Source organism: Canis lupus, chromosome 1, assembly GCF_011100685.1.
Source record: "Canis lupus familiaris isolate Mischka breed German Shepherd chromosome 1, alternate assembly UU_Cfam_GSD_1.0, whole genome shotgun sequence".
Classification (NCBI taxonomy): domain Eukaryota; kingdom Metazoa; phylum Chordata; class Mammalia; order Carnivora; family Canidae; genus Canis; species Canis lupus.
In genome coordinates this window covers 109916552-109939617 of record NC_049222.1, presented here as the reverse complement: position 1 = coordinate 109939617, position 23066 = coordinate 109916552, and the positions used below count along the sequence as shown (strand labels likewise).

Below are 23066 nucleotides of genomic sequence, written 5' to 3'. Positions count from 1 at the left end.
CTATGTCTCTGCCTCTCTCTCATGAATAAATAAAATCTTTTAAAAAGGGGCAGCTATTAGTAAAGTAGTGGCCTTTAAGATGGTACTACTCTGTGACTCCATTTTCTAGGAAGTATTTTTCATCCATTAAAAAACTTTAATATGAAATAGTCCAAATACCAAAATGATCTACATTATATATCAAATGCAACATTCTAAAGAGGCGGGGCGAGGGGTGGATTCTTGAGCCAGCCTCCGCAGGTGGAAAACCCGGCTCTACACTTCATAACTAGCTTGTAGCCTTCGGCAAGCCATTTTAACCCTCCGGGTCTCAGTGTTCTCGCCTGTAAAATGCGGGTAATAAAAGTACCCAACCTCAGGGTTTGCTATGAGGTTTATTTTTTTTTTAAGATTTATTTATTTATTCATGATAGACATAGAGAGGGAGAGAGAGAGGCAGAGACACAGGCAGAGGGAGAAGCAAGCTCCATGCGGGGAGCCCTGATGTGGGACTCGATCCCCGGTCTCCAGGATCGCGCCCTGAGCGGAAGGCAGACGCTTAACCGCTGAGCTACTACCCAGGCATCCCTGCTGTGAGGTTTAAATGAGTAGAGGCATAGAGAGTGCCTAGGACAGCGTCTGGCACAGAGCAAGCACTACGTTAACTACTACTATCATTGGTACTGGCTACTCTTTTTGTGATGGCCTGCGGGTGAACATATTTCTGTGTGTGTTTCAAATAGACCTTTTCCTACTCTATCTGCTAATTCAAAAATATCTTATGATGGCGAGGTGAGCTGATTTACAAAACAAAATGCAAAAAACAGATACAGGGATGCCTGGGTGGTTCAGCAGTTGGGCCACTTGGCCACTTTCTCTGTCTCTCATGAATAAATAAATAAAATCTTAAAAAAAAAAAAAAAGAGAGAGAAACCATACAATTTACAACCACTTTATCTGCGGACACTATGACCATCTTGATTCTGTGTAATCCTTGTACTACAGCCAGGGAGATTGAGATCCCCAGTGTGTATGTACCTCTTTTCCAGATTTCCTGTTTGTTGACCACCTCCTCCCTTACTAGTAAATGAGGAGAACAAAGAGGGCAGGTTGGAAGCTGACAGATCCAGGTTCTAATCTCGGCCACCTAGCTGTGTGACCTTGGGCAGGACAAAGACCCTCCCTCCACCTCAGTCTCCTCATCTGTAAAATGGGGGTGATAGTAATACCTACCTCAGAGGGCAGTTGTGAAGCATAAACAAGCCCATGAGATAAAGGGCCTAGCACAGGACTTGGGGTAGGGCAGAGAAGAGGCGGAAGACAGAAATCTGCAGGGAGACAGAAAGGAGCACAGGCCAAAAAGAGAGGGAGAGATGGAAGACTAGAAAGAGAAACTAACCAGTTGCTGAAGGCAGGCAGTTCCCTCTCCCCACCCGAAGTCTGGATGAGCCTGCCTAAGTGGGCTTCTCTCCCCACCCCACAAGCCAACCTGATGAAGGCATAGAGCTGGGGAGAATGAGGGTGCTGGGCCTGCATAAAGGAAGCATAGCACAAGGGACTTTGCAACCAAAAGAACAAGTCCCAAATCAGGTGAGGGGCCAGCCAGATGGGAAGGCCTTTCCAGGAAAGCTGTAAAACCCAGAAGCCACAAAAGGCAATGTTTAACATAAAAACTTTTTTGCCATAAAAAGTTAAACTCTTTATGGCAAACAAAAGCCATGAATGAAATGAAAAAGAAAAGAAATACTGGGATAGAAAAAAATTGGGCAGCCAGGATGGGTCAGCGGTTTAGTGCTGCCTTCAGCCCAGGGCGTGATCCTAGAGACCCTCTTTGGGAATCAGGTCCCACGTTGGGTTCCCTGCCTGGAGCCTGCTTCTCCCTCTGCCTGTGTCTCTGCCTCTCTCTCTCTCTCTCTGTCTCTCATGAATAAATAAATAAAATCTTAGAAAAAAAAATTGAACACAATTGACAAGGATCCAGGGTCCCTCATATACAAAGAGCTCTCAAAATTCAATTATAATAATCCAATTGAAAAATGGGCAAAGGGTATAAAAAAGCACAAGCTAATAAACATAGGAAAATATGGCTCAACCTTACCCATAATTTTTAAACTGCCAAATAGAGCCACATGAAGTATTATTTTTCCACCTATAAGACTGGTGATTGGGGATCCCTGGGTGGCGCAGTGGTTTGGCGCCTGCCTTTGGCCCAGGGCGCGATCCTGGAGACCCAGGATCGAATCCCACGTCAGGCTCCCGGTGCATGGAGCCTGCTTCTCCCTCTGCCTGTGTCTCTGCCTCTCTCTCTCTCTCTCTCTCTCTCTCTCTCTCTCTCTCTGTATGACTATCATAAATAAAAAATAAAAAAAAAAAAAAAAAAAAAAGACTGGTGATTATTTTATCCAGAGTTAGTAAGGAGTGAGGAAGTAGATAGCCTCAACCTGTTGTTGAGAGCAAAGACTGAAAGGGATTTTAGAGAATAACTTGGCAGCATGTTTAAAAAATTTCTAAAGCACATTCCTCTGGACTCAGGAGTCTATTAATCTGAAACATGTTCTACAGAAATTCTCCCACCAGAACCCAGCAATATGTGTAGACAGATATTCACAGGATGTTGTTTGTAATGGTGGAGAAATGAAAACAACCTCCATACTCAGCAATTACAGGATTTGATGATATCCATCATGGGATACAATTCGGAAAAAGAGGCAGCTCTACTAACTACATACCAAAATAGAATAGCCTTCCAGAAGTACTATTAAAGTGAAGAAAGTAAGAGGCAGGGCGACATATGGATGACACCAATTAGTTTGATATTACTAGTTAAAAGCATGGATCCTAGGTTCAAATCCCACTAGCTGTGTGACTCTGGGCAAGTTACTTAAAGTCTCTGAGCCTTGGTTTCTTTCCTCTCAAAAAATGGGAGCAATCGTGGCCACTACCACATAGGTTGCTTTGCAGAAAAAATGAGTTAAAATGGTGCCTGGCACACAGTATGTAAAAATGAGTGGCTGAATTACTTATCACATTAGCATTCCCCATCCCTGCCCTGCCCACTCTGGGTGATTGCTGTCCAGGGCTGGGGCTATCTTGGTCACAGCTGTGTCCCCTGCACTCTCTGGCATGGGGCCAGGAACAAAGCACGGGTACAGGGAGAGCTTGGTGAACCATCTAATACATGGCTGAATGAGCTCCCTACAGAAAGGCCTCTCTCCCCTTCCCTTTTCCTACACGAATATAGTCAGGCCTAGGGAATCTCATTATCTTAAGTAATAAAAATATAAAATAATAATTTCTTATTTTTCTATACTAATAACTATGATTTTTCACTACTGCTCTATTATTTGTATTGTTCTATTGTTATTATTCTCTTATTATTCTCCAGTCTGTTCTATTATTACTCTACTATTTTGAAATTACCATTCTATTATTCTTTCTATTATTATTATTACTATTTTTTATTGTCCACTACTAGGACTCCCACCAGTGTCTGCCTGACCTGGGCATAGGGCAGGTGGTGAGCCAGGCAGAGGGGGGCAGGGACAGGTGTACCTGGGTGATGAGGAACTTGGTGAGGCGTTCGGGCAGCCGGCCCTTCTCGCTGGAGAGGATCATCTCCAGCATGTCCCCATGCAGCTTCTCCATCACCACAAACACCTTCTCCGGTGTCTCAAACATGCAGTCCAGGTTCACGATCCCTGGGTGCCGCAGACTCTGGGGTGGGTAGGGTGGCAGTCAGGGTCCAGGTTGCGCATGAACTTGGGACCCCCGAGGCAAGCCATGGGACCAGATGGACAACAAATAAGAAGGATGGCCCCGGGGGGTCGGCAGATCCTTCCCTGGGGGTAGCACTGGGGGAAGGGGGAGGGGCTTCCCACAGGCCAGACAGAATCACATCCCCACACCACTGTATCTAGAAGGATCTTTATGGTATGAAGCTCTGCTGAAGGCCCAGGATTGTAGGAGGGAAGGGGGGAGGGAGAGAACAGAAGTATGGAACAATGGGAACGACCTCTGTGCATCTCTGTTTTAAATCCTCTTCCCTCCCCCCAGCCGTGCCTGGCCTAACCCCATTTCTCCCACCCAGGTCCCCACCCAGCCTCCTCCCTGGGGTCCAGGCTCCAGTCCCACCACTCTCCACCCACCTACCAGGGCAGCCTGAGATCTTCCTAAAGTACACACACTCAACCCTGTCCCTTCATTGCTCAAAATCTTTCCATGGCTCCCCAGTACCCTGAGGAGAAAATCAATGGGGTGTCCTCACCTCCCACCACCTCCCCACACATAAACCATCTGGTATCTTTGAATTTCAAATTCCTAGAGGACTTCATGTCCCTCTCACCTCTAGATCTTTGCACAGGCTGGTCCCTCTGTTCAGAATACCTTTCCACCCCTCAGTCCCAACATGCATATTCCCTCCTCCAGGAAGCCTTCCCTGACCACCCTCAGCCTGGGTCAGTTGGCCCCTGAAAGGAGGAAGTGGGAAGGGAAGATCCTTCCTAGGTGGGAACTGAGCTGGGCTCCAGAGCCTGATGTTCACCTGCAGAATGGCCACTTCATTCCGGAGCTGGCTTTCCTGCTTGGTGGGGAAACGTAGCTTGTCAATGACCTTTACTGCCACGTCCCGGCCTGTCTTCCGGTGCTTTCCTGGGCAGAGGATAGGGGAGGTAGGGGATGAAGGGAGCAAGACCTTCCAGTTCTGGCAAGAGGCACATCCCTCCCACCACCACCACCACCACAGAGACACAGGCATAGTTGAACAAATATGGGCAGAAGGCCATTAAGGTGGCTCTGAGGGGTCTCCAGGAGAGATGTAACAAGTGTGGGGCCTTGGGAATAAAGGTGGAATGAAGAAGGTGGAAAACAGCTCTGAGAAGGGAAATCTATAACATGGTAAACTAGATTTATAACCAATTGGAATCTAGGAACTAGCTCTGTGGCCAATCAGAGTGCAGAATTCGTTCTCCTATTAATGGGTGAAAGTCCATTGGCTTTTCCCAGAGAGAAAAGAAGCGCCTGCAACCATCTGGCTGGAGGATCTAGCTTTCTAAGTCACCCAGAATAGGAAGTGAGCATGTAGCCAATCAGATTGGAAGATCTGGAGCCCAGAAACCCCCAGGATCCCCTCTGGATTAGCTCAGAAGCATTCATACCTCCATAGACCACTCCAAACTGTCCGGAGCCCAACACCTCATCCGGGAAGATCTGGTAGACAGTGGCGATGTCCTGCATGGCAGGGAGGGGAGGGTCAAGGGTGCAAATGGAGATGGGGCGTTGAGGAGACTAGGGAGGGTGGGAGGCTGTGTGGGAGGTAGAGGACATCCTTGGGACCATGGGTTGTGGGCAGGGTCTCACCACATTCTCTTGGATCTGGCTGTTGGACACGGAGATGCTCAGAGAAGCTTGTCCTGGAGAGAGGGGAGAGGTGGAGGTGAGGGGACCCCAGGCTCAGGATTATCTTCACCCATAGCTTCAGAGGCAGCCTCTGAAGCCACACCACCCAGGTTCAAATCCAAGGGATCCAGTGCAGCTCCGGGCCACTGACTTGTCCATTATGAATCTGTTTCCACATCTAAAGAATAGGGGTAATAAGAAGAGCTCCCTCATAGGGCCAGGGGAAAAGTAAATGAGATAGGCTGAGGGGGCTCAAGAAACGATATCATGAATGATTTCACTGACCATTGCACCCCAAGTAGTGCCGAGGGAAGCCATGCTGATCCCATTTTATAGAGGAGGACACTGAAGCTCAATGGGAAAGTCCACACTGAGTCCAACATCTCCCCCTTGAACTTACCACCCTACCACCCAACCAGAGCCAGAGTTCTGATCCTTCTGCCATTTGAACATCTGCCCCCTCGCCATTCTGGGTCTGGCCCCTCCTCTTCCTCCCTGGTCTCTCTTCCCCTGTTCTGCTCTTATTCACCATCCATGGGGAAGCACAAACCTGAGCCTGTCCTTCCTCTGCTCCAAACCTGCCGTGGCTCCCCAGCACCCTCAGGAGGAAGCCTAAGCCCCTTCAATGACCTCACAGGCATTGGTCCCTCATTTACCTCTTTGACTTCAACCCCCATCAAGCAACATGTTGGGTCCTCCTGACACCCTGGCCTCCTTGCTGGGCCTCAGATACAGCAAGTCCCTTCCTATCTCCTGCCTTTGCACTTGCTGTTCCCTCTGCCATGAATGTGCTTCCCTAACTCTGGACTTAGTTAAATCATCCTCATCACTCAGTCTCAGCTCAAATGTCACTCCTGGGGCCACGTCATGTTACCCATGCACACGTTCTGTAGTGTACACTTGTTCATACAGGATGATCTGATAAGTGTCTGTCACTCACACTAGATTACGAGCTCCAGAAGGCAGGAACCTGGGACTTTCTGATCATCTTCTGCCTCTGCTTGAAATATTTCCCATTTGCTTTCCCCTCTCTCCACCCTCCTCAGCTTCAAGGTCTCAGCACAGATGTTGCCATGTCCTGGAAGCCCTTCTGGATACCCAGGCTGGATCAGTTATCCCTTCTGAGCTCCCACAGTCCTCTGGCTCCCCTGTCCCGCCCTGCCAACTCTGGGTCATCACTGTTGGAGACAGGTCAGTTTCCTTTACTGGACTGTGAGCCCTGTGAGGGCAGCTCCTAGGCTATCTTGGTCATTGCTATGTCTCCAGAACTCTCTAACACAGGATGAGCACAGAGAAGACACTCAGTAAATACCTGAATGAAACAGACTGAGCTCACAATCTGGAGGAATTGTCAAAACCTGGGACAAGACTCAGAAAAGGGAAGTGACAGGCCCAAGGCTACACAGCAGGTCTGGGACTTAATAGAGATTTGAACCCAGGCCAGCTGAGTCCAGAAGCCACATTCTAAACTGTGCTATTCCCTGCCTTCTCCCTGGCTCTTCCCTTCCCTGGGACCCTCCCCACCACCACAAGCCCTCCCAGACCCATCCTCTCAGGGCCCAGGGTGGGGACTTACTGTGGGGTGTGTGGCCTGGTGTGCTGGGTGCGTCCTGGAGGATGACTGGCATCAGGGCCTGGCGGATGGCGGTTTCCCAGCCCCGGGCAGCCTCAGCTCCCTGCCCACTGGGCCCCCCTGGGGCCCCCCCAGGCGTCTCGCCCACAAAGTAGGTGACATTAGCAGTGACAATCTCAAAGCAGTGGGGGTTGGTGCCTGGTGGCACAAGGCTGAAGTTCTGGGCGGGCTCCACGGTGAGGATTTCTGACAGTGGAATTTCCTGGCAGGAAAAGAACCAGCACCAATGAAGATGCCAGGCAGACCCTGGGGCTTCCCACTTACTCAGAAGTGCATATAGAATCCAGTATCAGTGGGAAAGGGCCTGCTTTGCATAGAGTAGTCAGAAAAGGCCTCCTGGAAGAAAGTATGTGAAGCAAGAGATCAGAAAGGTAAAAAGAGGCCAGCTGGTGGAGGATGGTGGAAACAGCATGTGCCAAAGCCCTGAGGTGGGAAAGGCTTCTGTTCAACCTGTTCTCTTCCCATTACATGGATGGTGCCTAGCACACAGGAGGTATGCCAGGTTTGGTGAACAAATAAAGTTAGGTCATGAGAGGGGGCCACGGGCTTTTCTTCAGGGCCCTGGGAGCCATGGAAGGGTTTTTTGTTTTTTAAAAAAAGATGTTATTTATTTATTCATGAGAGACACACAGAGAGAGGCAGAGACACAGGCAGAAGGAGAAGCAGGCTCCCTACGGGGAGCCCGATGCGGGACTCAATCCCAGGACTCCAGGATCACACCCTGGGCTGAAGGCAGGCACCAAAACACTGAGCCAACCCAGGCATCCCATGGAAGGGTTTAGAACAAGGCAGGGGGAGGTTTCTGGCTGTATGCAGAGGGTGGATGGGAAAGGATGGGACTAAGATAGGAGATCAGGAAGGAGGCTGAGGGGGCCAGATGGAGGGGAGGGGACAGAAAAGAAGGTGCAGGGTAGGTAGGTGCAGAGGGAAAGAGCATGTTTTGAAAAGTTTTGGAAGAGAAAGCGGGGGTGGGGGAGTGTTGCATTAGGGGGAGAAAAGAATTTTAAAAACAAAAAAATGAAACAGGGACAGACACAGCTAATAAAAACAAGAGATAGAGACGTGGTGGGGATGGCATCTCAGTGTGGCAGAGCATACAGGAAAGATGAGAAGGCACCCCCCACCCCCATCCCCGTGGGAAGCCGCTCCAGAGCAGGTAACCCCGAGGCATCCAAGTTTTATTTTAAGAGCAACGGGAGGGTTCTGGCGGTTTTATCGGCTCTTCTGGCTGCTATGTGGGACAAGAGTGTGGGGCAGTGCAGAACCAAGGACCCAGGAGGAAACTGCCCGGCGCACAGGCTACCAGGGCAGGTGGTGGGGAAGACTGAAAAATGACCCAATACTTCATTATAAAGTGAAAACGGGACAGGGAGCTCCGCACGTTAGCTTCACGGAGGTTAACTTGGAATGAGGGCAGCAGCCCCACGGCGACGACTAGTCTATGAGGCCTTTTACAGGTGCCAGACTTGAGGTGCGGGCAGGTGAGGTAAGCCGCCCGGGTTCCCCAGCTGGGAAGTGGCGGAGCCAGGTGGGGCCATGTGGGCCCTTTTGCTGGTGACAGGCAAGCAGGGCAAGCAACTGGAAGAGGAGTGGGAGGAGGCGGTCTGGGGGAGCCAGGGGCCAGAAGGCCCACCTTGTAGTATCTGTTGGTCGTGTTGTTCTGGAAGAGCGTGATGCACTTGCAGTCCAGGCGCCAATAGTGCCGCTTCCTCTGTAGGGAAAGGTGCCCCAGGTGAGATGGTCTGCCCTTGGCGCGCTTCGCAGAGCCAAACCCCGCCCCCAGACCTAGCCCCGCCCCCAGAAGGCCCCACCCTTTCGTCTCTTATCTCCCACCCCTCTACCCTAGCTCCGCCCCGCAGTGGGCCCCGCCCTTTCCTAACTCCAGCCCCACCTCCATCTCGTCCCCTTCTCGAGTTGATCACGCCCCTCCCGCCTTAGCCCCGGCTCCACCCCACCTTGCCCCGTCCCATGACCTCTCTCCAACTTTAGGTCAGCCTCCACCAGGCTCCTCCGCCCCTATCTCCTGCCCCACCCCTATCTCCTGCCTGCCCAGAACTGGCCCCGCCACTATAAACCCTCCCCACCCCACCCTCCCGACTTGACCCTACTTGCCTGGCCCCACCCTATATCACACCCCTACTTAATTACCTCCAGTTATACCTCTAGCCCGCCCCAGCACCCGCTGATCCCATCCCCTATAACCTAACCTCAGGTCCTTCTCGCCCCTGCCCCTAACTCTAGCTTCCTAGTTGCGGGTCCCACTCCTCCCCTGACCCTGTCCTTAGTTCCGCCCCCTTAAGAGCCCACCCCTCTATTTGTAGCTCCGCCTCCAGCTCGGCCCCGCCCATCCAGCCTCCTCAGGCGGACCTTGCCCCGCCCCTAACTCTGGCCCCGCCCCGCCCACTCACCAGCGTGTCCTTGTTGCTGTAATGAACCACCCAACCCTCGCGCAGGGTGGTGCTAGATTTCCGTGTCGTGTGTCGCACCGACTGCACCACCCTCATTAGGGGGATGTACCCCAAGGAGCTGAGGGAGAGGGGGAGGGGAAGAGGATAGAGGTTACAAGTGGAAAATACGCATAAGCACCTGGGGCCGCAGGGCACATCTCTGGGCAGCGAGGAGTGGGGTTTTTTTGGCCACACTTCTGTGGTTTCCACATTTCCCATAATGGGGAAGGGGACTCTTGAGAGGGGCACATTACAAGACTGGATTGTGAAGTCAGGCAAATCACCTAACCTCTATATACCTCAGTTTCTCCACCCAAAGGGGTAGCTGTGAGGAGTGAAATCTTTCTGAGGAGTTTACCACAATGCTCGGTACCCAGTGGTCCTCTGATAAGTGCTAATCTGTACTGAGCCCAGTGATTGTGCGGCCAGCTGTGTGATACTGGGCAAGTGACTCAACCTCTCTGCCTCATTGCCCTTATCTGGCCACATGCTATTGTTACAGAGAGGAAATGAAGCCTGAGAGAGTCACAGACTTGCTCAACTCCAGAACCAGCCACCTCTTGATCCCTGCACTAAACCAGGACTCAGGTGGCCTTGGCACTTCTCTTTGCCTCTCTGAGATTTGGTTTCCTCATTGGTGAAATAGGCTGCCTTTCCCAATACCCCCACCCAAGTCCATCAAGATCCAACTCTGACAGCTTCTTACTCCGTTACTAAACACTCCAGGAAAGACCTGGCAGAAAGGGAATTTGAACCTCCAGGCAGCTTGGTCAGGTAACACCAATAAGAAACTCTCTGACATCATCATGACCTGCATATTCATCTCCCCTCTGGCCTGGTCTCCCATCCCCTTCCCCTTGCCCTCCTTGCTCCAGTCACACCAAGCTCTGTGCTGTTCCTGGAACAAGCTTGGCCCTACCACAGGGCCTTTTCACTTGCTGTTCTTTTTGCTTGGTAGGCTCTTCCACTCACTATCTTTCACATGTTTCCTTTCCTCTCCTCCTTCAGATCTCTTCAAATGTCACCTCCTCAGAGAGGCCCCCTTTAATGACCCTAACTAAAATAGCATATCTTCATTCTCTGTCTGCTCTCATTGCTTTATTTCTATTTATTTTGATAGCAATTATCAATACCTGATGCTATGGATGCATCTGTTTACTACCTGTCTCCCCAACTACAGTGTTTGCTTTATGAGGCCAGAGAGTTTCCCAACAGCTGTGTGGTTGGGGTCCTAGAACCCAGTAGGTGGTCATTAAGTGTCTACTGATGCACTGTGGAAGTGGCTCACCCTTCTCCCCACGTTTATGCCTCCCTCACCCTGTGAGGTGAAGTTTTAGCTCCCTTTCTCTTAGTAATTATTGGCTGAAGCCCCTGAGCCTCAATCTTCTAACGGAGGAATGGGGACAGCAATCCTTATGTTCCTTCTGAGAAGGATTTAGTTCAAGAAAAAATAATTAGGGGTGCTGGGTGGCTCAGTGGTTGCCTTTGGGTTGGGTCGTGATCCCGGAGTCCTGGAATCAAGTCCCACATTGGCCTCCCCGCAGGGATCCTGCTTCTCTTGCTGCTTGTGTCTCTACCTCTCTCTCTGTGTCTCTCATGAATAAATAAATAAATCTTAAAAAAATACTTATACATTGATGATGGTTTCAATGCACAGGTTACCCTCATTTACATATGTATTACTGTATTAATACAATGTACTAATTGTGTATTAATATTATTCTAAAACATATTTAAAAAGTAAAAAAATTTAAAAGATGAGAGTAAAAGTAAAGAGAAATGAAGATGCAAACATTTTTTCCCCATACCCCGGAATGGATCACCTCCCAACCTCCACACTTTGGGGATTCAAGAACAGAGTACCAGGGAGGATTCTCTTTCCATCTCCTCAGTGTTTACAACCCAGCAAGCACTTGATCCACATGATGTAATGGAATTTGAAAATTGCCCTGTGAGACAGGTGCCATTACTGCCCCAGGAGGAAACCGAGGCACAGGGAGACGCGACCAGCAGTTTAAGTGGTAGAGCTGGGAGCTAGCCTTGATGCTCTTAACCTTTAGCGCCCCGTGCTCCCAAAACCCTGCTGCCTTCCTGCCTCCTGGACACACAGGCATTCCACACCCATGCCTGAAACCAGGCTCTGTCCTAGGCACCTGGAGAATGGACCTGACCTGACATCTACCCACCAGCTCCTTGCCCCCAAGCACTTGAGCGTATGGGCTAGAAGAACTGAATAAATATGAATCCCATTTATAATGTAAACACATATAATTAAGCCAGTTATTTTTCAGAACTTCCATGCCAGAAGAAAGCCACTGCCTGTCGGGTCCTTGGGGATGGTTTTCCCCTTCCCCTCATTTAACAGATGAGAAGACTAAGGCATCTAAGGGAAGGGACTTGCTTAGGCCATACAAGTCAATCTGAGGCCAAAATGGTTATAAGAAAGTGGGTAGTTTCCCTTCCTTTCTCAGATTTAAGTATACTGCGAGAAGAGCTAACACTATGGAATGCTTACTGTGTGCCAGGCACTATTTTAGGTATTTCATTTCTATTCATTCACTTTGCCCTTACAACAATCCTTAAAGGTAGATCTTCCTGAATCCCCATTTTACTGATGAAGAAAACTGAGGGCCCAGAGAGATTAATCTCCTGCCTGAGGCGATATAGCAGTCCTGTTCTTACTCTCTGCACTGTCACTTTGCAACACAGACTTTCTGGAAGGGCCTGCCAGCAGCTCATCCCAGTGGCATCTTCAGAGAGAGGAGCTAAGCAGCTAGGAGACAGGGAAGTAGGAGGGTTTGACTAGCTACTAACTTTGTGTGTGTGTGGAGAGGGGGGGTTGGTGCAAAAAAGTGGTTTGATTAAAGCACGAGGACAGGGGCACCTGGGTGGCTCAGCAGTTGAGTGTCTGCCTCTGGGTCACATTGTGATCCCGGGGTCCTGGGATCGAGTTCTGCATCAAACTCCCTGCAGGGAGCCTGCTTCTCCCTCTGCCTATGTCTCTGCCTCTCTCTGTGTGTCTCTCAAGAACAAATAAATGAAACCTTAACAACAACAACAATAACAAAATGCATGGTAACAGGACCCTTGGGCAGAAAGAGTTGTAACTATCTACCTCTTGAATGATTGTATTAACAGTTCCCCCCAAAGAATTACTATATATATTTATTTTATTTTTTTTAAGAATTACAATATAAATTAACATCTGCTTCTATGAAAACTTTCTAGCCATGTGCATTTTTCAGGAAAAAGGGAAAATTAAAAAACAAAGTGTGGGTGTCTGGGAGTTTTAGAGGGGGGGTGCTGTCAACCCACTGTAGAGATAGGAAGGGTCTTCCCTGAAGGATGCCCTGGGTACCTCTCGGCCTTGCCTCCCTCGCCTTCCTCCTCCTCACTGGCGTGGAGGGCATTTTCCGAGTGGGAGCCTGGGATGACCCCGGAGTCGTCAGATTCATCCATGAGGGAGCTCTTGTCAGCCTCGCTGAAATCGGTGGCCTCCTCCATCGGCACATCTAGGGGGACAAAGGTGTTAGAAGGGCCTCTGCCCAGTCCCACCCCACGCCCCCCTTCCCACTCAGCCCACAGCCTCTCACCTCCGTTGATGAGTGCTTCCCCTAAGCAGTCGTTAGGGACACGGGTGGCACAGCGCTTGTGACAGTTAAACTTGCAGTCTGGTATGAGGACAGGGAACAAGCGGACAGGTGGGAGGGGAGAGACAGGTCACCTGTAAGGGTTGAACCTTGACTCCTAAACCCCAGGCCCAAAAGATTCTGCTTTTGCTGTTTGGGGCAGGAAACCTAGCTGAACCTTCTCTGGTTGTCCCTCTTTGAGTCTAGAATATCTGGGACTGGGTAATTCTTTGTTGCAGGGGCTGTTCTGTGCATCATAGGTGTTTAGCAGCATCCCTGACCTCTACCCACTAGAGGCCAATAGCACATCCTCATATGATTTTAATTTTTTTTTATTCTGCATTTCTAAGACTCCAGATTTCAATGTCCAAGTTTCTAGAACTTGACGTATCTATGATTTTAGACTGATAAGGCTCCTTGATGTCCAAGGTTTTAGGGTTTTCAATATCTAAACTCTAGAAATCAGTGACTCTATAGTTCTACAATTTCTGGACTAGAAATCAGTGACTCTAGAGTACTACAACTTCTGGACTGTGAAGACTCCAGAATCTGATGATTCCAAGGTTCTAGGATTCCATACACCCGAGATTCTATAATTTCATGCTCCTATTGTTCTTTAGCTCTGCACATCTAAGATTCTAGAATTTGACAGTTTTGACGAATTCTAGAATTGGGTGAGATTCTAGAATTTTAAGTTTTTATATATCTAGATGTCTGGTTTTCTAGAAATTTGATAATCCAGAGTTATGTGTCCTAGATTTATGGGACTCTAGGATCTCATTTAATGCTTCTAGGCTTTTATTATTCTCAAATCCCATGGTTCTAAAGTTCCAATATTTCAAGAATCTATAATTTGGTAGTTCTAGGATCTATGAGTCTGAAGTTCTGTGGTTCTTTTTGCTGAATCCTAGGATCCAGAATTCCTGAAGCCTAGGATTCCAGTTCTGTAGTTCTAGAATTCTCAAGTTCCGCAGTTTTAGAATGCCACAATAAGTGGCTTATAGATCTAAATTCCTAAGGTTCTAGAATTCTAAGTTTCAACTGACTGAGGTTCTAGGATTCCAGAATTCCAAAGTTTCTAAAACACCAGGATTCAGGGCACTCTTCTGAGGCCCTGTGCTCCTAAGGATCAGAATCCTGGGATTTTTTTTTTTTTTTTTTAAGATTTTATTTTTAAGTTATCTCCACACCCAACATGAGGCTGGAACTCACAACCCTGAGATCAAGAGTCACAGGCCCCACCAACTGAACCAGACAGGTGATCCCACAGTACTGGGAGTCTTACATCCTGCCAGCAGCCCAGGTGAGAGAGGTCCCAAACTTCTAAGTGTGTGTGTGTGTGTGTGTGTGTGTGTGTGTGTGTCAGGACCTTCTGACCCCCTCCATCACCCCATGGGGGCCCCGCTGACCTTTGCACTGCAGGCCCTGGCGAAAGAGGCCCTTGAGGAGTTTCTTGCAAGCCTGGCAGACGGTGGGCCGTGTGTAGCTGTGGATGAGGAATGTGTGCGGAACTTTCACCTTGGAGAGCAGCATCTTGTCCAACTCGATGGGGCGGCCCGTGTAGGAGGAAGCAGACGATGAAGAGGAGGAGGATGGGGGGCGACGAGGCAGGAGCTCCATGGTACTACGGCTCTGGGGTCAGCAAGATGGGAGGGGACACATTAGTGGGTGACCCCGTGCCTGGGCCCTGTTGCCCGCCCCCAACCCCGGCCTGCCCACTTCCCAGCCCCTCACCAGCTCATCAGCCATGCAGGGCAGGGACTCAGAGGTGCTGAGACGCACAGAATGGCCACTGGCCAAAGATGTGGACGATAGGCGCCTCTTGCGGGCGCCACTGCAGTTGTTGGGGATGCTGAAGGCACAGCGCTTGTGGTAGTTCAGTCCGCAGCCTGCGGGGGGCGCCAGATGATCAGAGACTTATTCTCGCCAGTCCTGAGCTCTAAAGCTCCGCCCCACCCTCTTTGCCTTCTCAGTAGATTAGGAATACCGCAGCTGTCTCAGGAGGGCCCCCTAGTAGTGCCATTAAAGTCAATGAAAAACTATAAAAACCCAAATCAGGTAGAAGTGCTACTGGCCTAGAAGGTTCTGGGCCAGTCACCAGGCAAAGAACCATGAGCAGGTGAGGTGCTTGCTAAGGGCCCCAGGAATGTGGACTGGGTAGTGGCAGAAGGAAGCCACAACCACCGTACCAGTTGCACAAAGGAGGAGCGTACTAGCAATGACTACTTCTTCCTTATTCTGATATATGTGCACCAAATATTTTTATCTTCTTCCTTCTCTCCCCTCATCATCTAACACAATACTTATTATTTTTTTAATATGGTATTGGTCCAATTTTAGTTTACGTGCCGCCGAAGGGAGCACCATATAACATTTAAATTACAGGGTATTGAAGGAAAAGTGTGAACACACATTGTCTTCTGGGGAAAGGGTTAGCACATTTTCAATTGTACTCGGGACGATTCTATTATATCAGAAATAAGTATGACTTTATGGTCATTTCTTTCCTAATTTATCTTTTTTTTTCTTTTTCTTTTTTTAAATCCTTGTCCATGAAAGAATCAGGCTCAGCTTATTTTCTTGGTGGGCTTCCTGAGCACTTGCTCCAGCACATCTCCAGTGATTCCAAATCATTCCAGGATGGCTCCCTGTTCTGCAGTGAAGAATGCTCCTCCCACCTTTGGAAGCTTCTTTGGGGCCACCTTATGAAGCCTGTCTTCTGGTAGCCCGGCTATCATAGGCTTTCCTGAAGGTGGTGCTTCGGGAAGAGCTTCAGGTTGACAAATGACCTTTGCCTACAGGAAATACTTCCCAGTGTTGGTTTTTACTCACTCCTGTGCTTCATAGCACTTCAAAATCTCATCCCTGACTCCCTGTGTATCAAGGTAGAGTCAGACTCCCATCAGAAGGTGTTAACGGCATTAGGAACAGTCATTTGTGATTCCTTTGGAACCACACAAACGAAGACCATCATCTATGATGTTGAGCCAATGAAGTCTGTGCTAAGGATGTCCATTGGAATGGATGACATGAGGGGCACCTGGGTGGTTCAATCAGTTGGGTGTCTGGATCTTGGTTTTGGCTCAGCTCATCTCAGGGTCTTGAGATTGGGTCCTGTGTTGGGCTCCTTGCTAAGCATGGAGCCTGCTTAAAATTATTTCTCTCCCTCTCCCTCTGCTTATCCCTCTTCCCCCTTTATCATGTGCATATGTGCATCCTCCCTCTTTAAAAAAAAAATTAATGACATTGCACAGTGATGGTTACATATGCCAAGACATTAAGAGTTGGATATGGTTTGTGCATGATGGCAGTACTGACAGCAGCTCTGAATGCACTGAATCGGTTTTCTACAGGTCTGATGTGGCTGTCATCCCTAGAGCCCTTAAATGCCATAGGTATATTTAGGGCTGCCTGATAACAATCCCAGTCAATGCTCATCTGCAACACAGGGCACTGAAGACTCAAGATTTCCATATAAGCGTGACCACCACGAAGCTGGAGATCCTCAGATGATGGAACATAAGAGAACACTGAACAGTCAATGCAGGTGCAGATAGTCCTCATGGAATGGATGGTCTTCAACTGCTGTGTGTATAGTCAAGGCAGCTTTGTGGCTTTCATCTGCAGGCAAGGTGAGATCTCAATGTTCTTGCTCAGAAGTGTCAAAGATGGGAAGAGTGGACCTGTGGAACCTTGAGACATTTTGGTTATGTGTTCACCCCTTTATTTTTATTTTTAAAGTATGGTTTAAGGACAGGTGTATGAGTGCTTGTAGACAGAACATGTGGTCATCCCCTCAAATCCATATGTTGATGCCCTAACCTGCAATGTGAATGTATTTGAAAATGATCTTTTAAGGAGGTAATTAAGGTTAAATGAGGCCATAAAGGTGGGGTACTGATCCCATGCTACTGGGGTCTTTGTAAAAGGGAGACACTTGAGAAACTGTTGTGTCTCCGCACACCATGTGAGCTACCCAGAGAGATGGCAGCCATCTGCAAGCCAGATGGCTTGGTTCCCACCAGGAACCAAGGTTCCCTGTCTGAACCTAGATCTTAAACTTCCGGCCTCCGGAACTGTGAGTTATAAATATGTGGTGTTTAAGCCACTTGGCCTGCGGTATTTGGTTATGGCAGCCCTGGCACACTAAGGTGCCTGGTCAATAGGGAGCGGACTCTGATGGTCAGCTTTATGTGTCAACCTGGCTAGGCTGGCAGCCCCAGTAATTCAGACACGAATGCAAGGGTTGCTGTAAAGATATTTCGTAGGTGGGATTTAAGTGCACCATCAGATGACTTGAAGTGAGGGAGAGTATCCTAGTTAACCTGGGTGGGCCCGTTTCAGTTGACAGGTTTAAAAAGCAGAGTTGAGATTTCCCAGATGAAGAAATTCTGCCTGGAGATAGCAGCTTCTGCTTCTGCCGGGTAATCCAGGCTGCCCTTTCTGACCGGCTGCCCTTTTTGACCGGATTTCAGAGTAGTTTAGCCAGCCCCCATCATCCTGTAAGCCAATTCGTTTCAAATACCCTTTAATATACACCTCCTATTGACTGTTTCTCTGGTTGTTCCCTGTTACATAGGCTCCACCTTCTTCCCTGGGCACATTCCCCTTCTCCAAACTCGGTGCCTTACCCTTCCCTCCTAACCCTTCCCTCGGAGCTCCACCTCAGGCTCCACCTCCAGAGCGGAGCCCCGCCCCGTCCCAAGCCCCGCCCCCAACACCTCCCCCAAGCGGCGCCTCTGGGCCTTACCTCTCCCTCGAAGCCCCGCCTCCTATATAGGAGCTCCACCCCCCGCCGCACCCTGGGCCCCGCCCCCTGCCCCTGGGCCCCGCCTCCAGTCCCTCTACCCTCACCATCACACTTGAGGCCCTGGCGCACCAGGCCGAAGAGCATCTCCCCGCAGTGATCGCAGAAGGCAGGCGCTCGGTAGGAGTGCACCGTGAGGGCGTGCGGGCGGATCTGGAAGTCCTCGAAGGTGGCCGAAGCTGCAGGCAGCAGGGAGGGGGTGGATGGGTGAGCCGGGGCAGCGGGGTATGTCCCCGGGGCTCTCACCAGCTTCCAGGCGGCAAGGTTTCATCTTGCCTTCCTTCATTTGCTCGCATGCTATACTCTAGAGGGTTCCAATCCCAGCGTCACCACTGGGCAAGACACCTAAGCCAGGGACTGGGGAGTTATTTAGTGGGTACGGATTTTCGGTTCTGCAAGATAAAAGCACTCCTGGAGATAGTTGCATGACAGTGTGAATGTAATTAACACTACCTAACAAGAGACTTAAAAATGGTTAAGATGGTAAATTTTATGTATATTTCACAATTAAGTATTTTACTTTACTTTTTTAAAGATTTTATTTATTTGGCAGAGAGAGAGAGAGCATAAGCAGGGGGAGCTGCAGGCAGAGGGAGAGGCAGAAGCAGGCTCCCCCCTGAGCAGGATGCCTGGATCCTGACCTGAGCTGAAGGCAGACACTTAACTGACTGAGCCACCCAGGTGCCCCACAATTAAACACTTAAAAATAAAATTTAAAAATACGCATGCCTGGGTCCTACCCTCAAAGTTGCTGATTACTTGGTCTAGGATGGAGCTTGAGCATCTAGAGAAAAGACCAAATACCTATGTATCTCAGTTGTCTCATCTTCAAAATGGAAATCCAATAAACATTTACTGAGCATTGTTCTAGATGCTAGGGACACCACACAGAACCAAAAGACAAATTCCCTGCCTGGCCTCTAGTAAGGGAGGCAGACAACCAAAACAAAGAAAATAAATATTCTTTTTTTTAAAATATTTTATTCATTTATTCGAGACACACAGAGAGAGAGAGGCAGAGACACAGGCAGAGGGAGAAGCAGGCTCCATGCAGGGACTCAATCTCGGGTCTCCAAGATCAGGCCCTGGACTGAAGGCGGCGCTAAACTGCTGAGCCACCAGGGCTGCCCGAAAATAAATATTCTTATTTAACAATCACCCAGGGGTGCCTGGATGGCTCAGTCGATTAAGTTTCTGCCTTCAGCTCAGGTCATGATCCCAGGGTCCTGGGATCAAGTCCCTGCATCGGACTCTCTGCTCAGTCTGCTTCTCCCTCTCTGCTCCTCTCACCTGCTCATGTACTCTCTCTCTCTCAAATAAATAAAATGTTGTTTTTGGTTTTTTTTTAAAAGGGGCCACCTGGCTGGCTCAATTGGTTAAGCATCTGCCTTCGCCTCAGGACATGATCCCCAGAGTCCTGGGATAGAGTCCCACATGGGGCTCCCTGCTCAGCCCAGACTCTGCTTCTCGCTTTCCCTCTGCCCCTCCCCCTGATTGTGCTCTCTCGCTCACCTCCTCTCTCTCTCTCTGTCAAATAAATATATTTTAAAAATCTGGGATGCCTGGGTGGCTCAGTGGTTGAACATGTGCCTTCGGCTCAGGGCGTGATCCTGGAATTCCAAGATCGAGTCTCAAACCAGGCTCCCTGCATGGAGCCTGCTTCTCCCTCTGCCTGTGTCTCTGCCTCTCTCTCTCTCTGTCTCTCATGAATAAACAAATAAAATCTTAAAAAAAAGAAAAACCCCAGCCAGTGTAGGTCCAAAGTTCACGATTTTAGTACTGTACTTACTGCCTCTTGGAAATGTTTAAGTAATAAAATATACAGTAAGTGTCCACTATACTCAAGTAATTATTTAAAAAAAAAGCCTCTCAAGCAATTCGTCTCAGTAATGGGACAAATATTTATTGAAAACCAACATAAACTGGATACCCTGGAAGACACAAGTCAGCCGAAACAGACACTTGCATGCTCTCATTTGATGTTCTTTATCTCTATACGTATAACTTGGCACTTTTCCCCAGGGTAAAATTATTTATATATATATATAAATATATATATAAAAATATATATATAAATATATATAAATATATATATAAATATAATTTGCACATTATGTATATTTATATACTTAGATTACACATAATGTAAAATGTATATAAATATATATCATATATGTATTATGTATGCTTATACATAATTTATTAAAATATATAATGTAATTTATATGTATATTTGTATATTATATATATAAGTATATGCAATATATATATATTTATATTCCAGAAATAAATAACAACTACAAAAAATTTATGTACAACAAGCTAGAAGTCAATAAGTGCTTAGGAGAAAAATTAAGGGAGAGAGAGAAAGTACAGGATGTCCAATTTTAAATAGATGGTTGAAGAGGGCCTCCTTCAGGTGTCATTAGGGCAAAAGCCTAAAGGAGGTAAGGGTATGAGGCATGCAGGTATCTAGGAAAGAACATGCCCACTATCACAATAGTATTCTTTATAGATTCTTTTTTTAAAGGCTAAATGAATCAACATATGGAAAACTCACAGTGCTCTTTTTTTTTTAAGTTTTTATTTTTAAGTCATCCTTACACCCAATGTGGGGCTCGACCCACAACTGTGAGATCCAGAGTTGCACACTCAGAGTCAGCAAGGTGCCCTGTATTTTTTTGTTTTTATGTTAAAACATTTTTGCGTGTCATCCTTGTGCAGGGGCCGTGCTAATCTTCTCTGTATCGTTCCAATTTTAGTATATGTGCTGCCAAACCAAGCACAAATTTAAAAAAAAAAAATTTAACCTGAGCTATTTAAACAGAGAACATAGAAAGTACTCAATAAATGTTAGTTTTTAAAATTTTTCTAAAGATTTTATTTATTTATTTCAGAGAGACAGAGCACCAGCAGGGGGTGAAGGTAGGGGCAGAGGGAGAGGGTGAAGCAGCAGGGAGCTCCATGTGGAGATTGATCCCAGGACCCTAGGATCATGACCTGAACTGAAGGCAGACGCTTAACCGACTGGCCACCCAGGTGATCCTGTTAGCTTTTAAAATTTCATTTTTGGACTAATTCTCTTTTCTACCCCGAACCTCACCCCTGAATTTCAGTCTAATATTGAGCTTTTTTCCTTGTTATTGTGTAACAGAAAGGGGACTCTCTTCTATGTGCCAAGCACTGTTTATACACTCTGGGTAAAGTTATGAACAAGACAGATTTATACCCCACTCTCAAGGAGCTGACATGTTTGGGAGAGACAGACAGGGAACGCAAACATACAAATAAGGAAATTTCAGACACTGGAAGAAATAGCATTCAAGTTCAACTCCAAATAACATGAAGAAGCTAGCTATGAGAAAAAGAGGTGGGGAAGGAGGCACTGAGAGCCAGTGCAAAGACTTGGAGATGAGAGGAAGGCTTGGTTTGTTCAAGGGACAGAGAACAGGCAAGCATGGCAAGAACAAAAAAATGTAAGCGGGACAGTGTAGCAGGTGAATTCTGGGAACTGGCAGGGGCCAGATCATGGACAGCCTTAAGGCCATATTGAGGAGTTTCATTTTGTTCCAAGGGTAGTGGGGAGCCATGGGAGAATTCTGAGCAGTGAAGTGTCATGATCTGATTTACGAGCTGCTGTAACACTCTAAGCAGGGGGACCAGAGGAGGTAGTAAGAAATAGATTCAGGATGTATGCTAAAGGTACGACCACTTGTTTTGATGACAGATCAAGCAATGGGTGAGAGGAAAGGAGGAGTCATGGATGCCCCCAAGATTTGGGGCATGAGCACCTGAGTGAATGGTGATGACCTTCACCAAGATGCAGAACACTGCTGGAAGAAAGGATGACAAAAATCAAGATTTCTTTCTTGGACAGGCCATATCTGAGATGCCTAGAGCTGCCAAGTAAAAGTCAGGGAGACAAGCTATATGACCAAGATTTGGATTTAGCAGAGGGAGACCTGGATGAATACAAATCCAAGAGTTGGCAGCCTCCACGAGGGTATTTTTTTTTTTTTTTTTTTTTTATTTATGATAGTCACGGAGAGAGAGAGAGAGGCAGAGACATAGGCAGAGGGAGAAGCAGGCTCCATGCACCAGGAGCCCAATGTGGGATTCAATCCCGGGTCTCCAGGATCGCGCCCTGGGCCAAAGGCAGGCGCCAAACCGCTGCGCCACCCAGGGATCCCCACGAGGGTATTTAAAACCTGAAAAAGATCACCAGGGCCATACATCCAAACTTCTGCTAATTGCCATCCATTCATTCAACCCATTCTACTGAGCATTGCACTATGCAAGGGCTGGGGGTGGAAATGCAGACAAGAATAAGGCAGGTACCCCCCTATCCCCCGTGCTCCTAGAAGAACCTTGAGCTGTCCACTCCTTTGAGGTGCTGAGTTTGCTCATCTCTCAGATGCAAACAGCCAGTGGGTGACTAGGTTCTGGCTGAAAATAGTGAGGTACAGACTTCATCTAACCCTTCAGAGTGTGATTTCTTTAAAAAAATATACTTTATTTATTTATTCATGAGAGACACACAGAGGGAAAGGCAGAGACATAGAGGGAGAAGCAGGCTCCCTGCGGGGAGCCCAATGCTGGCCTTGATCACCAGGCACTGCAGTGGAAGGCAGATGCTCAACTGCTGAGCCACCAAGGCGTCTAAGTCTGATTTCATCTAGCATTTCAGTGGGATGGAGGCATGGGCATCAGAATATTTAACATTCTGTATTCGGGTGCCCAGGTAGCTCAGTGGGTTAAGCATCTGCCTTCAGCTCAGGTCATGATTTCAGGGTCCTGAGATCGAGCCCCTCATTGGGCTGCCTGCTCCTTAGGGAGCCTGTTTCACCCTCTCCCTGCTGCTCTACTGTCTGTCTGTCTCTCTCAAATAAATAAAATCTTAAAAAACAAACAACAACTCTATCAAAGTAGAACAAACATCTAGAAAAAGACACATCTCAAGTGCATGGCTCACCGAACTGTCAAACTGCACACACTGTGTCACCAACATCCTGATAAATAAATGGAAGTTTAAATCAATCCCCAGAGATCTCCCTCCTGCCCCGCAGGTGATGGTAGCGATGCCCCTTGCGGAGGTGGAGAACAGGGCACCTTCTCAAAGGGCATTGGCCACCCTCACTCCTAACTGTATCCATCTCTGTGCTTCATAAATGGAATTT

At 48.1% G+C, this 23066-nt stretch overlaps 1 protein-coding gene and 1 non-coding gene across 3 annotated transcripts in view; both read right to left on the bottom strand.

Moving 5' to 3' along the window:
• PRKD2 (protein kinase D2) overlaps positions 1-23066 on the bottom strand; it is a 34927-nt gene that overhangs the window by 8203 nt on the left and 3658 nt on the right. Inside the window, exons 3-14 of one of the 2 annotated variants that reach the window (XM_038528489.1) lie at positions 17937-18068; positions 14817-14971; positions 14492-14714; positions 13047-13124; positions 12812-12965; positions 9415-9532; positions 8640-8717; positions 6950-7208; positions 5335-5387; positions 5133-5205; positions 4520-4626; positions 3532-3693 (exon numbers count right to left, since the gene is read on the bottom strand). In XM_038528489.1, coding sequence (XP_038384417.1) covers positions 3532-3693; positions 4520-4626; positions 5133-5205; positions 5335-5387; positions 6950-7208; positions 8640-8717; positions 9415-9532; positions 12812-12965; positions 13047-13124; positions 14492-14714; positions 14817-14971; positions 17937-18068 — 1592 coding nt within the window. The remainder of the gene's footprint in view (positions 1-3531; positions 3694-4519; positions 4627-5132; positions 5206-5334; positions 5388-6949; positions 7209-8639; positions 8718-9414; positions 9533-12811; positions 12966-13046; positions 13125-14491; positions 14715-14816; positions 14972-17936; positions 18069-23066) is intronic. The other variant, XM_038528490.1, reaches the window with a different exon arrangement.
• On the bottom strand, positions 20569-20675 carry LOC119869963. Its single transcript, XR_005354843.1, has one exon. It is a non-coding gene; the product is annotated as a U6 spliceosomal RNA (small nuclear RNA).